At 55.3% G+C, this 14,253-nt stretch overlaps 7 protein-coding genes across 7 annotated transcripts; 2 read left to right on the top strand and 5 right to left on the bottom strand.

Annotated features, from left to right (window-relative positions):
• Positions 1 to 370: 370 nt before the first annotated feature.
• CPAR01_08416 (phosphoserine aminotransferase) lies at positions 371 to 1,707 on the bottom strand (the record flags this gene model as incomplete). Its single annotated transcript, XM_060492684.1, has 2 exons — positions 371 to 740; positions 803 to 1,707. The coding sequence occupies 2 exons, from the start codon at positions 1,705 to 1,707 to the stop codon at positions 371 to 373; spliced, it is 1,275 nt and encodes a 424-aa protein (XP_060349054.1).
• Positions 1,708 to 2,812: 1,105 nt separating this feature from the next.
• CPAR01_08415 (short chain dehydrogenase/reductase) lies at positions 2,813 to 4,090 on the top strand (the record flags this gene model as incomplete). Its single annotated transcript, XM_060492683.1, has 3 exons — positions 2,813 to 2,876; positions 2,957 to 3,280; positions 3,342 to 4,090. 3 exons carry the CDS (start codon positions 2,813 to 2,815, stop codon positions 4,088 to 4,090), a joined length of 1,137 nt encoding a protein of 378 aa, XP_060349053.1.
• Positions 4,091 to 4,329: 239 nt separating this feature from the next.
• CPAR01_08414 (uncharacterized protein) lies at positions 4,330 to 5,351 on the bottom strand (the record flags this gene model as incomplete). The annotated part of the gene is made up of 2 exons (XM_060492682.1): positions 4,330 to 4,832; positions 4,922 to 5,351. 2 exons carry the CDS (start codon positions 5,349 to 5,351, stop codon positions 4,330 to 4,332), a joined length of 933 nt encoding a protein of 310 aa, XP_060349052.1.
• Positions 5,352 to 6,546: 1,195 nt separating this feature from the next.
• CPAR01_08413 (histone acetylation protein 2) lies at positions 6,547 to 7,828 on the bottom strand (the record flags this gene model as incomplete). The annotated part of the gene is made up of 3 exons (XM_060492681.1): positions 6,547 to 7,280; positions 7,381 to 7,552; positions 7,670 to 7,828. The coding sequence occupies 3 exons, from the start codon at positions 7,826 to 7,828 to the stop codon at positions 6,547 to 6,549; spliced, it is 1,065 nt and encodes a 354-aa protein (XP_060349051.1).
• Positions 7,829 to 8,493: 665 nt separating this feature from the next.
• On the bottom strand, positions 8,494 to 9,772 carry CPAR01_08412 (uncharacterized protein; the record flags this gene model as incomplete). The annotated part of the gene is made up of 2 exons (XM_060492680.1): positions 8,494 to 9,258; positions 9,356 to 9,772. 2 exons carry the CDS (start codon positions 9,770 to 9,772, stop codon positions 8,494 to 8,496), a joined length of 1,182 nt encoding a protein of 393 aa, XP_060349050.1.
• Positions 9,773 to 10,824: 1,052 nt separating this feature from the next.
• Positions 10,825 to 11,637, top strand: CPAR01_08411 (transporter sec22; the record flags this gene model as incomplete). Its single annotated transcript, XM_060492679.1, has 1 exon — positions 10,825 to 11,637. One exon carries the CDS (start codon positions 10,825 to 10,827, stop codon positions 11,635 to 11,637), a length of 813 nt encoding a protein of 270 aa, XP_060349049.1.
• Positions 11,638 to 12,192: 555 nt separating this feature from the next.
• CPAR01_08410 (uncharacterized protein) lies at positions 12,193 to 13,411 on the bottom strand (the record flags this gene model as incomplete). Its single annotated transcript, XM_060492678.1, has 2 exons — positions 12,193 to 12,986; positions 13,195 to 13,411. The coding sequence occupies 2 exons, from the start codon at positions 13,409 to 13,411 to the stop codon at positions 12,193 to 12,195; spliced, it is 1,011 nt and encodes a 336-aa protein (XP_060349048.1).
• Positions 13,412 to 14,253: the final 842 nt, after the last annotated feature.

The raw sequence follows: 14,253 nt of genomic DNA, 5'->3' as shown, positions 1-14,253 counted from the left end.
TGCTGTTTGTAAGGCGTTTCCATGCGGTGACACTACCACCTATCATTTTGGGAAGACATTGTTGAATGTGCCATCAATCTACCTAATTGCGAAAGTGGAACTCAGTCACCCATCCACACACCTACCCATCAAGGTAACGCTTACCTTCTCTCCTCTCACAATCAACTCACCAAGGCAGAACTGTGTGCAACGTGAAGCCATAATACCCTGGCATAAATGTTGAATTAAATCATGGCTCCCTAAATATTCCCAATATGCTCTATTTCCATTTCCCAATTCCGTTCCCTCCCTTTTTTTGGTTCATGTATATTCTTACATGGTATCATTATATTGACGGTGTTGAATGGACCCTCATCTGAATCATCCTAGTTTAAGCCTGGGCAAAGGACTCGATGAACTTGGCCAGCTTTTGGGCACCCTCGAGAGGGATAGAGTTGTAGTTGCTGGCACGAATACCGCCGACGCTGCGGTGGCCCTTGAGGCCGGTGAGGCCCTGGGCAGTAGACTCCTTGAGGAAGGCCTTCTCCGCGGCGTCAGTGTCACCGCCCTTGGTGACGCGGAAGCAGATGTTCATGCGCGAGCGGACGCTCTTGTCGGGGACGATGCGGTAGATGTCGGGGTGAGCCTCGAGGGCGGAGTAGATGAGAGAGGCCTTCTCATCAGCGATGGCCTCCTGGCCGTCGACCTTGTTTTGGAAAGTGCGGAGAAGCTTCTTGAGGACCTGGCCGGCGATATAGACACTGTAGAGTGGTGATTAGTTAAGTGGATAGAAAATGTGGATAGATATAGAGGAATGACTCACTCAAAGATGCTCAATGTGTTGTACAAGCTGTTATTCTTGGCAATGGTCTCGTAGGAGAGAACAATGGGGGCGATAGGGAGACCAAGCTTGCGCATAAGCGCAGGAGAGGGCTGTGCGGCAAGAAGGCTCTTCTTGATGACAACGACAGTGATACCAGTCGAGCCAAGGTTCTTCTGCGCACCAAAGAAGATGGCACTGAAGTTCTTGACGGGGATGCGCCTTGAGAGGATGTTGGACGACATGTCCGCCACGACAATGGGGCCCTCGCCATTCTCCTTGGGCGCCAGCGCACTAGGGAAGCCGTTGAACTCGACACCGTCGACCGTCTCGTTGTCGCAGTAGTAGACCATGGCGGCGTCCTTGCTGAGCTTCCAGTCCTTCTCGTCGGGGATCTTGCCAAACTTGCCATCGTTGATCTTGCGGGCGTCGGCAGCGACGTTGACGAACTCTGGGCCGAGAAGCCTCGCAGCCTCGGCGCTGGCCTTTTGACTCCAGCCTCCGGTGACGAGGTAGTCAAGCTTGAGCTTCTCGTCGACAACCTTGCGGAGCTCGGCGACGACCTTTTCGTCATTCTCATCGGTGGCACCGAGGTTGGCCAGGACAGCGTCGCGCTGGCGGGCGATCCAGGCGCCGACAAAGTTGTAGACGGTGGCGGAGAACTCGCCGCTACCACCGGCCTGCATGAATAGGACCTCGTAGTCGGAGGGGATGTCGAGGTAGGTGGCCAGGTCGGCCTTGGCCTCTTCAATGATCTTGGTGGCGATCTCGCTGCGGTGAGAGTGCTCTGCAATGCCCAGACCGGTGCCGTTGAAGTCGAGGAGGGCTTGCGAGGCCGTTTCGAGGACGTCGGTGGGCAGCAGCGCGGGGCCGGCGCCGAAGTAGGTGATGTCGGCGCGGGAGGGCATGATGGGCGGAGCGGTTTCTTCGGGCGGGTTCAATTGGAATTGGGTGAATTGGGTTTGGGCGAGATTCGAACAAATGACAGACACAGGAAGGGTTCTTGGCGGAGAATCGAATGGTAGATCAATTAGATTTATGTAGGGCTGAGACTTGTTCTAATGAGTCACGGAAGACGGAGTTGCGGTGGTGCCAGAAAAAAAAGTTGCTATTCCAGACGAGTAACCCCGCCAAAATGCGGGAGACACCGGTGTCGGAAACAACGACAGCGAAAAAATGACGTGAGTGGATGGAGGGGTCGTTCCCCGGATTCTAGCGTGGGGATGCCGCTGGAATTGCATCTTGCTGGCCCGTCACCCGTGGCCCGTGGTGGGGCCTGGGCTTCTACATATGTATTGCTCGCTTCGGCCACTGCATTTGACTAGGTAGGTACCATCCTTAGGTACTAAGCCCCTAACGTAAGGCAAGGTAGTGACAAAGCACTGGATTAGTGGACAGTGAGTGGTAGCTGCACCTCATGAGCAAGGTGGGCGGGGTCACCAGGTAAGGTAAGCTTGGGGGGCCTTGGGGGCCTTTCCTTCCCTCGTCACGGAGGCTACCCTCACCCATGCCCCTCGCCTCGACAGGGGTGTGAGATAGAGATTGGGCTGGAACGGCTGTCATCCACTGCCACTGCCGTGCCGTGTTTCTCTCAACCCCATCACCAAACTGATCAACTACCACGATTGCCACGCCCCCCTTCCCCTCGATCGACGCCCTCTGCAGACTACACCCAGGGAATGCGACCTTAATGGCACGTCTAGCCGTTCCCGAACGTGCCCCCTTGTGATTGAGATCGCCGTATCAGCCTCTTCGTCGGGAAGCTGTTAATAAGATAATGTATTAATATCCCTCCCCCTTCTCGTCTTTGATGCAGGTCTCCCACTCTCTCAAGATTGACCTACATAAAACCCCCCCCACGTATCCACCGCTTTTGATATCCCGTACATCACGTACATACACCTGCAGCTTCTTCATTTGTCTTTCTGTACATTGTGTAGTAGTATCGCGTTTGTCTTCGTGTGCTGATTTGCGTACTCAAGGGACGAGGATTTGTCAGAAGTGCCGCCGGGCATGGCGGACCGCAAGGGGGCGGACGCCGCGAAGCATTCCCATTCCATTCCCGCGGCGTCTTTCCGTGAGTATCTCACCTCACTTCACTAGCAAGCACGGCTTTCCTTGGCAGCGCATCTCTTGGCTAATGCGCCCCCTCCTCAGCTACGCACAACTCGCCGAGGACCTGGTTCTTGACGACGGCCCTCTCGCCGCTCATCATCAGGCTCATCAGACTGCTCCTGGGCCACGGAGACTATGTCGTCGCCTGTCTGCCGCCGAGCGAGATTGAGGACGACGGCCGCAGCGCCGAGTTCAGAGAGTTGATCAATGAGTGTAAGAGCAACCGTAAGGACCGCGAAGGGTGGAAGGACAGGATACGTGGTATCCGCTGCGATGGCCGCGTCATGGGCCAGTGCGGCGCCGCCGTGGCCGAGGCCGTTCAGGTGTTTGGGAGGATCGACATCCTCCTCTGTTGCAAATCTGAAGGTATCTAATGACGAGCCCCCGTTGAATGACAATGATACAATGCTGACAACCCCTTAAACAGCCGTCGTGGGGAGCGTGGAGGAGTTATCCACGAATCCTCTGACACAGAACCTAGTCCGCGACCAGTTTGAGACAATCTTCTTCTCACAGGTCAATTTCATCAAGGCCGCCCTACCACTGCTACGCTCACAGCACACGGGACACATCATTATCCTCTCTAGTACGGGCGGCCACATCGGCACACCGGGGATGCCCATCTACACATCGGCCATCTGGGCCCTCGAAGGCTTCTGCGATTCCCTAGCCTACGAAATTGCTCCCTTCAACATCAAAGTCACCATCGTGCAGCCCAACAAGGAGATCCAATCTCTCACCAACAAGATCATCTTCGCACCCCAGCTGCCGTGGTATGACGCCGAGGTCAACCCTGCGCCCAGCGTCCGCGACATGCTCGGCAACGTCCTCAACATGAACCCGGACACCGCCGTGCCCGACCTCAACGAGACCGATGAGGTCCAGGTGCGGTACCCGAAGCTGCCGCCCAGCGCCACCGATCGCCTCGTCTTGGAGACGGTGCACGCCCTGACGGCCATTGGCGGGCACGAGAACCCGCCGGCGAGACACATTGTCGGGTTCGAAGGCGCTACCGCGGTCAAGGAGAAGCTCAAGACGGTGACGGAGGAGCTCGAGGACTTTGTGGACGCGAGTCTGGCTGTTGACATATTCGATAGCGAGCTCAAGGCCGAGGCCAAGGAGGGAAAGACGAGGGAGTCTACGCCGCCTGCGCCCGCGTCAACCGCGTCAGGTTGAGCTGGAGCAAGTTGATATGAGGCAAGCAGATCTGCACGGGCTCTGCTGTTGTAAATGTCTTTTTCGTTCTCGATCATCTATAGGTATCTGGGAAAATCTATACAAGCGTGAAGCATACCTAGTGCTGTCCGATCATGACGGGGTCGTGCTTGGCATGCTGTTCCATCGAGCCGATCCATCCTCTTGAAATGACCATTACCCCCATTAACCAATTCCTAATACGCTCTCGGGCAGTTGACTCATCTTCCAGGACTGAGAGGCCGATTGAACCCGCCCTGCCGATTCATATACTGCCGATACTCCGTCTTCTTCTCCTTTCTCACAGTCCCGACGTTATTTCCCGCAATCTTCTGGCCCTTTGTCGACCCGAAGCCGCCAAAGCCGAGCATCGCCTGCATAGCCGCCATATCGTCGTCCTCCACCTCGGGCTCAGGTTCGTCATCCTCCTCGCTTCGATCGTCTCGGCCGCGTCCGCCGCCACCGCCGCCACCACTCATCGGTGTATCTCCACCACGCTCACTATCTCTCCCGCTGTCAAAGTGCGGCGAGTCGTGTCGTCCGACCTTGAAGGACATGGTATGCTGCTGCTCCTTCTTCCCCCTCTGAACCGTGCGCGTGGGTAGGGACTCGGTGTATCCGCCGCCGCCGCCGTGCTCGCGGCGGGGGGCACCAGGCTGCGGCGGGCTGCCGCTTCGGTGTGGGGAGGCGGATCGTCTACGGTCTCTGTTGTCGCGTGGTGTACCTTTTTTCACAAAAACGTCAGCCAGTCTCTCTCTGTTGCGCCGACCAAATAAAAGCCAAACAGCAAGTAACCAGGGGCAAAAAGCTTACTGCGTCCCTCGTCATCGTCTCCAAACTGCCGCCTCGGAGGCCGCTCGTCCATTGCCGGTTCATCATCGTCCCTGCGCCGCCTGATGCTGTCTCTATCATCTCGCCCTTGCCAACTACCGCGGTCTCTGCGCGGCGGCCTCGCGCCTCCGTCACGATCGTCGCCGCGTCCGGGGCGGTGGCCGCCGCTCTCGCGGTCTCTGGATCTTGGTCGGTGATCTCTGTCGCGGCGGTCGCGGGATCGGGAGCGGTATCGCCTGGAGGCGCCGTCGTCTCTCCTGTCGCGGTCGTCTCGTCTGCCGCCGCCGTCGCGGTCTCTGTAGCTTTCGCGGTCTCGGTCTCGGTCTCGTGGGCCGCCTCCTCCGCCGCCGCCGTGGCGACTGCGACGGTCAGGCTCGTCCCAGGTTGGTCTGTTATCGTGTCCGCGACCCATCTCTATGTATGCGTTCTTGAGAAATTGGACCGGGATGGGGGTGAAACAAACACTTGGTGGTGTGGAATTCTTATTTAGACTTGAAATAACGTCACTATGAGGCTGAGGAAATTTTGGGCATGGCAATCTTCTAACGGGTTGATGTTCGGCAGGCACCTAAAAGGGTTGCTTAATTGGGCAGAGTTTAAGCTTTCCGCCCCCCGAAATTTAGCGCGGGAGCCTTGCAGGAGCCCAGTGGTCGGACAACGCTGGGCAAAGCTCCACTGAGCTTTACTGGAAAGCTCTAGCGGGTTCACTGGGTGCAACACCACGACATGTTAAGGTAATCTTGAGACATCACGATGTAACTTCACGTAGATCGACTGCTGTCGTCCACCGGGGTGATGCATCTTTTCGAAGCAGACAAGAAGGAAGCATAATCAGCGCAAAACAAGAACATTTGACGTCTTCTCCACTGCCCTGGACAAGCCAGAGCAAGCAATGAAATAGCCAAGCCTTTTGCGTCGCCTGGAGGCAGTGTGATACCAGGGACACGGTGGGAAGCAGTGATATGGCAAGCCAAAGGGACCGCTCCCCGAGAAGATCAAAAATAGGAATAATATTGATTGTCCCCCATTGGGAGACTTTCAGATATTAAACTGAAAAGAACAGATACTACACTTGATCTAAGCCAAAATGGCAAAGAAGAGCTAAGGAGAAAAGAAGGAAAAGGTGAAAAGTCGTGGGTGGGAGGAGGGGTTGTTATAGATTTTGGGCATGGCCTGTGCGACGGCCCCCGATCAGTAAAAATACGTACTGGAGATACCTTCCATGGTGAGTGCTGAATTATTTAATGGGCAGGATCGAATTTCTTGATTGGTGAGTTCGATCATCGGGTGGTTGATGCCTGGTGATGGGAGGCAGCCGCGGGACGCTGCTTCCTTCCGTTTGACGTTTTGGCCTCAGTAGGGAGGGCAGGTGAACCACTACCTCAGGTTGGCCTCAGTTGCCTGCCTGCCCTAGCAACGGCCTCAATCTGTGATGATGCCTGGCTAAGGTAAGGTAGCTTACATTCACCTCCCCAAAGTTCATGCGTAACCAGCCGCGCTTCATGTTCATTCTTCAGGTGCCTCAGGAATATGTCACCTTCATGTTGCGTTTGGCAGAGGAAACATCATAATCGTAAGAGCGTGTGTTGCCTCTGCGGCAAGGCCGCCTAAATCTCATCCTCCTCGTCATCAAAGTCATCCTCCCTACCCATCTCATACAGGATCCTGCCACCCTCGCCAGCCCCTATGTCCGTTTGGGCGTCAAAGTAAGGAAGAACAATACCCTCCCTGTCCCTACGCTGCTTCTCTGTGAGACCCAGGTTGAACGTGCTCTCCGGCTCCTCATCCTCTCCGCGACCTGCTTCTGCCTCTCCGGAACCCTCAGGGGCAGCGAAAACGGGGTGCTCCGAGAGGAGGAAGATTCTCGACCCCTTTGCAGCAGCAGTAGAAGCGGCGGAGGAAGAAACCTGCTGTAACTTCTGTGGCAAGATACCAAACTTCTCCGCCATGGCCCGCCCGCTACGCCGCCTGACCTCCATCTCGACCACGACGCCGTGATAATCCTCAGACTTGACGTCGCCCTTGAGCCCGACGAGGACGCCCTCCCGCCCTTCCCCCAGCCCCCACTCGGGCTCCTGCAAACTCCTGTTCCGCGCCTTTTGGCGCTCAATCTCCTGTCTTAGGCCCGAGAGCCTCAGGATCGAGGTCGCCAAGTGAGAGAGCACCGTCAGTGGGTGCGGCTCGTATTCACTCACAGCGCGCGGGAGGACGAGGGGCACGTCGGTGTGGTAGACGGCCACCAGCGACACGGCGGGCACGATGATGCTGGAGAGGAAGCTAGGCAGGACCTGTGACGCAGCTGTGGCGAGCTCGTTGAGGGAGTCGAGCAGGACTACCGTTTCTGGTCACGAGAAGATGTGTGAGTCAGAGGGTGGATATGTGATGGTGAGGCTATGAAGAGGACGTCACAGGATGGGGGGGGGGGGTGCGACAGCACTCACTTTGAGACGGAGATGCACCCTTGACTGCCGTAGGGTCCATCTTGGGATAATGTGAAAGAATCTCTGCTCTCAGGGCCTTGAGGTTTTTGCCGCGGGCTCTGACGACGACGTCCACGCCTCGTGGGCGTTTGAGCGTCGCGAAAGACAGCAGAATTACCTTGGCTTTTGCAACCTATATATTTCGTCAATACCAGATATTTGAACCATGACACCGAAACTAATAATTGTGTCTTTGGGGATAGGAATCATATTGTCTATCTACAGAGTCATGAAAATCAGTAGCGCATACCTTGGCTCTGGAGACGAACTCCCGAAGGACTGGCGCGGCGCCTTGCTCGAGACTGTCCAGCACCAAGGTCAAAGGGCTCGCGCCATCCCTCAGGTTTAGCAGCTTCTGGAACAGTAAGAGGCTATGTGACCGACTGTGGTTTTCCGCCGAGGGGGCCATCGTGGCAGGTCTTGGAAGGAATCTTCCTGCTATATTGTGGAAGAGGGAATTTGCTGCGCAATTTCTAAGGTACAGCCTGGCACCGCGAATCTTCTCGCCGTTGATGTTTTTCCAGACTTAAACCTGTAAGACTGTGATATGTATGACTTGCACTAAGAAAAGCCTTCTCGCATGAGATAGGTAGTAAGATGATTGAGAGTAAAGATTGTCAAGGTGCGATTTCTGTGATGGACGCTTTTCGCCCACTCAATTTGGGGTTTGTCGGTGATGTGGGGCACTGACCGAGACTACCACCATCGGGCGTCAACACCAGGACCGTTTCACCGAAGCCGACATCGAATCTTCCGTTATGATCATGCGCCTTTTCACGGAGACGGGTTTGAAGTGGCTTGAATCATACTGCTAGATTCCATAGCTATCAGGCCCTACTCAAGAAAGCCCGCCTCCAGCCGACAATCCAGAAGATTTCGTGTCGCCCAACAAATAGGTATCTCCGAGATGCCCAGATTCCATTCCCTTTCATGAATCATGATTCGTGATGCTGCATACAGACAAATGCGTTTGTATGTATCTCCCATCGGCAGCTCTCAGCATTGATGCTCCGGCACCTTCACACCCTCTTGAGCCTCGCCAGCACGATAATGCTTCCCTCGGATGAGCTTCTGTTAGTTTCCTTCTGTGAATACCTGCTTCTTTCCCTTCCGCTTCTCTGTCTGTTTGCTCGAGTTTTGGTGATTGGCCATTGGGGATGAATCGTCAGGAGAAACGCTTCCAAGTGGCACCTCCGAGGATTCTGGCACCTGCTCTTCGAGGGAGATCTCGGTAGCAGCTGTGCCAATCTTTGCTGATGAGATGTCTTCAGGAAGAGGAGACCCAAGTGCGACGCCCGGTGCTTCTCTCGCATCGTTATCCTTTGCCGTATTAGCGTCACCCGTCGTGTCCGCAGCCTTCGTGTCCGTCACTTGTTTGATGGCTTCTGCTTCCACCTGGACCTTGTCGATAGCATCTCCCCTTGTCTGGTCGGTGTTTTCCTCCGTCTGCTCGACATGAGCCTTTCCAGCTTCCGCAGGCGCAGCGGGGCCTGGTGCATCGCCACTTCTGTTTGGCTTAAAGCCCTCTGGCACCTTGCACGACCACTCATCCTCAAACTTTTGCGTGACATAGTCGTCAAAGTCGCCCGCCCGCCGCCGCTCGCGCGCAACCCACGCCTGCTCGAGCCACTCAGGGTCGTGCCTGCCCTGGGAGATGTTGTCGGCGTACGTGGCACAGTCGTGGCGAAAGTTGTTGTTATTGCGAAGTGCGTCAAAATCCGGGCGGGCTTCGTCGGTGCCGGCGTCGATGATATGCGTGCCGGCTGGGAAGAGGCTGACGATCTCGGCACGCTCCTCCTTCGTAAGTATGTCCCATGCCGCTGGCTGGCAGAGTATCGCCTAGAGAGGGTCGCGGTAAGTTAGCGTACCAGAATCGAGACAAGAATTTCTGGGATGACATAAAATCATCCCTTCTAAGCTGCGACGGTTCACTTACTCTCAGATCCGCGCTGGCAAGCGGCGACTTGGGATCCGTCAAGAGCTTCTGCGTTGTCCATTTTGGGCCCTTCTTGGGTACCACTTTGGTAGGCTGTTTTCTCTTGGCGACTTTTGGCGGGGAAGCAGTCGCGGGCTTGGGCTTACTCGAGTTGCGCGCCGAACGTCGAGCCATGTTGGGCAGATCTGTGCCGGGAAGTTGTGTATTGATAGCTTCTGATTCCGGGTCTTCCCGCGCATTGGGAGAGCCGACAGTCTCTTTGACAATCTCTTTGGAAGAATCTTTCTCAGCTTTTTGGGAAAGTCCCTCGTAGTCTGAGCTGTAGGTGGGCGGAGGGGAGAGGCCAGAGGATGAGGATGAGGACGAGGATGGAGCGCAGGCGTCTGCCATCTCTATATCGGATGCGACCCCTCCCATTTTGAGTGAGTGGCAGGGTGGATGGAGGATGTTTGCCGGTTCACGTTTACGATGTCCATAGAAAGATTCCTGAACTGGGCATTAGCCAAAAGGAATTCAAAGAACTGTGCTATTAAAAGTCCTGGTGAAAGAATCATGTCGTTTCTGGAAGGCACGGTCGCAGTTTTGATAACATGGAAAAGACCTCCTTTGCTGATTGTTCCTTCCCACAAAGCGGTTTCCGGACACGAGATAATAAGGTAGTAAACACATGTTGAGAACTTACAAACGACACTCTAACATCAATAACAAAGATGAGACTACGGCGCCCTAAACAGTTTAAAAAAGAGAGCAATCGAGTCCTTATCATTAAATCCCGAGGTCTTGGAATAGCCCAGGTGGTTTGTGCCAGATAATGATATGGCGGAAGGAGTTTATGTTCCCGCCGCACCTCCCTTCAAATGTGTGTAAGTGAGGTGGTTAAAGTTGAAGTAGAACCCATGAGAGCAGAGTACTGAGTGAGTTGGATGGTCCCCCTAAAAGTAACATGCTCTCAGTACGCAGTACCTAAACAAGGCTGGATGGACCGAGCCACGGGCGCCACATCGACCACCAAATGCGCAGGGGCTACGCCCCCGCGTAAGCCCTCCAATTGGCCAGTGATGACCGCCCATGGTGTCATCTTCAATACTAGTACGTGGAGAGCTCCCGTCCCTATTACATCCCGGACATATTGTCGACGGCGATCCTTGGTTTTTGGTTTATTTGCTAGCGAAAAAGCGACCACCCCTGGCTCGAAAAAGAGGACACAACAACGAATATCTGGACGGTACTTCGAAAAAGTGCCCGTGACTTGATCAACCCAGTCGGAGATACCAAGCCACTCGAGTACAACTTCTCGTCAACCCGCGCATCCGGATAGCCTAAGAATAGGCATCGAAGCTACCTCAGAGGACACGTCGATACAACACCAACCCACCGTCGACAGCTCCTTTGCTATACCTACCCTTTTGACCTACGAACGACGACAAATACTTTTCCAAATACCACACGCAAGCAAACACATACACACAATGATCCGCTCAACTCAAATAGCAAGGCTTGACGGTACGCACGCGCGCGCGCGCACCCATCCCCATACCAAAAGCCACCCTTCACTAACACCCAGCTCCCCAGGCCTCATGCTCTGCGCTTCCGTCGACGACGAGCAACAAGAAGCAGCTCTCTCCGAAGTCAAGTCGCAAATCAAGCAAGTCCTGCGCAAGCTCACCCGTAACTCGGAACCCCAAGCCAGCATCGAAAGCGGCGCCTACAACCTGAAGTCCGTCTACCCCTCTCCTGTCTACCCCTTTTACACCGAGAGGAGCCAGTCGAAAGAAGAAGAAGGAACTCTTGCTAACCTTTGTGTCCAAAACAGCTACCTAATGGACTCGGACATCACCTTCATCTGCATAACAGACAAATCCTACCCGCGCAAGCTAGCCTTCACCTACCTCTCCGACCTCGCCCGCGAGTTCACGACAACCTACCCCGTTTCCCAGCTCCACTCCCCCTCCCTCCGCCCCTACGCCTTTATGGAGTTCGACACCTTCATCTCCCGCACAAAATCAACCTACTCGGACGCCCGCGCCTCCCAGAACCTCGACAAGCTCAACGACGAGCTGCGCGACGTGACCAAAGTCATGACCAAGAACATCGAGGACCTCTTGTACCGCGGCGACTCCCTCGAGCGCATGGGCGAGCTCAGCTCCCGTCTGCGCGACGACAGCAAAAAGTACAGGCGCGCGGCTGTGAGGATCAACTGGGAGCTGCTGCTCAAGCAGTACGGCCCCCTCGGAGCGCTGGGGTTCATTGTTATCGTCTTCTTTTGGTGGCGGTTCTTCTAAAGTGAGGGACGGGGTTTGGTTTGCCTCCTTTGGCGATGCAAATGAGGACAAGGAACGGTTTTCTTCCCTTCCTTTGGGGGTATTGGATCCTTTGGCCTGAGAATGGCAAAGGTTCTTTGACGATGTTGGGCGTTATGTTGGCGACTGTGTATATCTTTCTTGATTCATGTACATCAATCAAACTACGGCACGGACTTCTCAGGCGGATGCAGGGGAAGACGGAGAGGGGCAACGAAACAAGAATTGGTTTTTGCGCCTTGAATGTGGATTGTGATCCAGCACTACCTGACTGTGGTATCTCTGTTGCTGCATCGGTCTGTCCAGACCGGTGGTGAGGACCATCCCCAACATTTGAAGAGGTGGAAAGCCTTCTGACATCGAGTAAAGTAAATAATAATTCCATAAGTCGTAGGTGCGGATGAGACATCGTCCGCCCTCTTTGGAAGCCCCCAACGCCTCGCCATTGTCAAGACCACACACTGTGAATATATGTACACGAACGAACGAACCGCCGTTTTTACGCCACCAACAAACATCGTTGTCGAATTAATGATGTCACATCACCACGCAGTCCTTGGCTGCCTTGGGCAAGGGGACGGCGGGTATCGATGCAGCTGTGTGTTGCCACTCCAGGTGCTCCTGGAAGGCCTGGAGATCTTCGAAACCGGATTCGTCCTGGGCATTCCGCATTTCATCGTCGCTATCACCGCCTGCCTCGGTATATGGCGCCTCATCGCAGAAAGGACATAGGAGTCGAGCTACCCAGTCTCCCTGATACGGCGCTATATGATTCGCTATTGCTAGAGGCGCAAATATGACCGTCTTCTCCTCTCTTCGTTTATCGGCGGTGAACCCGGTCGCCTGCCAATTTGGCATCCCGGTCGTAGGCGAAATAGGCGGTACTGGGCGCGTGCTGGATTCTTCGGCTGTCCGTAATGATGGCATGCTCTCCAAGTCCTCCCATACAAGATGGCCGTCGCAAAAGTCGCAAACGAATGCGATGCCTCCGTCGCCAAACCGCTCGAACTTGCCACTCGTGTTGCATGCTACTACCTCTTCCACGTGTCGTCGGTGGTGCTCCTCCTCCGAAGTAGCTGGCCGACTTTGCCATTCCCGCTGTTTCCTGTAGACGAGAAAGGCGCCCAGGCATCTTGCCGAGGCCTCTTGCTCTGCCCCGAATATCCTCCTAGCCGCTCGGCATTGTGCGCGATGCAGTTCGCGGCGCAATTGCGTCGTTTCTCGTGCCCAAACCGGATTGATCGGTCCGCCTGTTCTCGCCCAATCTTTAAAGTTGTCGATATGATGCTCAACCTTGGACTGTAAAGCTCGCAACTCGGCTATTGACGGAGCTTGAAGGCGAAATAGTTAGCGAGGGTTCATATATAACCAGCTGTGCGTGACGTGAGCTAGCACGAAGCGAGATTTGATGGGGAGCTGGCTGGTAATCGCAGAGGCCTCCCTCCCTCCGCTGTACGGCAGGGCTCTGGAAAGTCTCGACCAATCTCCCAAGCCAGCGCAAAGTAATCAAGAACGATGTAAGTGTGCTTGTGAACTCACGTTTGCGGTCGTTCATATAATAGCGCTGTCCGTTGACAAGGACAGATAGCTCCTGAAAGTCCTTCTTGGCGTCGTCGAGAGTATCCTCCAGCAGGCGCAATTGCTCGTGCTCGTCAGGTCCCCATTGGCGCTTATCGGCGAACTTCAAGATACGCAGGCCATCGCTGACGAGTGTCGCAATGGCAGCCAGAAGGGACCCGACGGTAGGGCTGCTCATGATTCGGCGAGCCCTCCGGTTCCCTCGAAAGTGTCCTTTTCGAGGGAATCGTTGGGGGGATCAGGAGAGTGTTGCTTGGCGGCGGCGACACAACAATGGGATCGAGGGGTAGTCGGATTTTGGCGGTGCGGTGCGGCGCGCGCCCCAATGATAAATGGGCGTAGGAGCGCCCCCTTTGGGCCCTTTGGGGGGTAAAATATCCCGACTGGGGGATCAGGGGACTGGAGCTGGAGCTGGAGCTGGAGCGAAGTGAATGGCGGACGGCGGGCGCGGGCACGCGGGCGGCACGGCCACACCGTCCGAACAGGTTTTGTAGCTTACGTTTCCCGTAGAGTAGGCCTTGGCTCCCTCCCCTTGGAGCGAACGGGGTGCCGGGGACGACCCTATTTGGGATGATGAGAAGACGTCAGGTACGCGTTGTGGAACTCCACTGTCCACTGCGTACGAGGCAGCGTGGACCTCGAATCCCCGTCGATCGAACCGAAGGTCCGGAGCTCTGCTTGGCGGGTGCGTTCGCTGTAGTCCGGCGAACTTTTGGGTGTGGCTTGTGTGCCTGTGTGCCTGTGCTTGTGCTCTTTGAAGCGTGCTAGGCGGGCTTCAAAGTAAATTTCTCGAAGTGGTTGTTGCTGGGGGACCCTATGCGGCCGTCCGTATGTCATGACCGGAGCGGACGCATGGGACGAACTTGGAGTGATGGACGGGGGAACCCGGGCATGTGACAAACGGAGGGACCGAGAGGCTCAAATGGAGGTTGAATAGGTAGAGGAGGAACCCACGAGACGGCAACGAGGAAAACGTCGAGGGACAACGTGGTGAAAGGATGGAAAGTGTAGTGCAGGCAG

Source organism: Colletotrichum paranaense (genome assembly GCF_030867605.1).
Source record: "Colletotrichum paranaense strain IMI 384185 chromosome Unknown Scaffold_6.1, whole genome shotgun sequence".
NCBI classification, from domain to species: Eukaryota; Fungi; Ascomycota; class Sordariomycetes; order Glomerellales; family Glomerellaceae; genus Colletotrichum; species Colletotrichum paranaense.
Note: the sequence above shows the minus strand (reverse complement) of the source record. Positions and strands in the feature narration are given on the sequence as shown.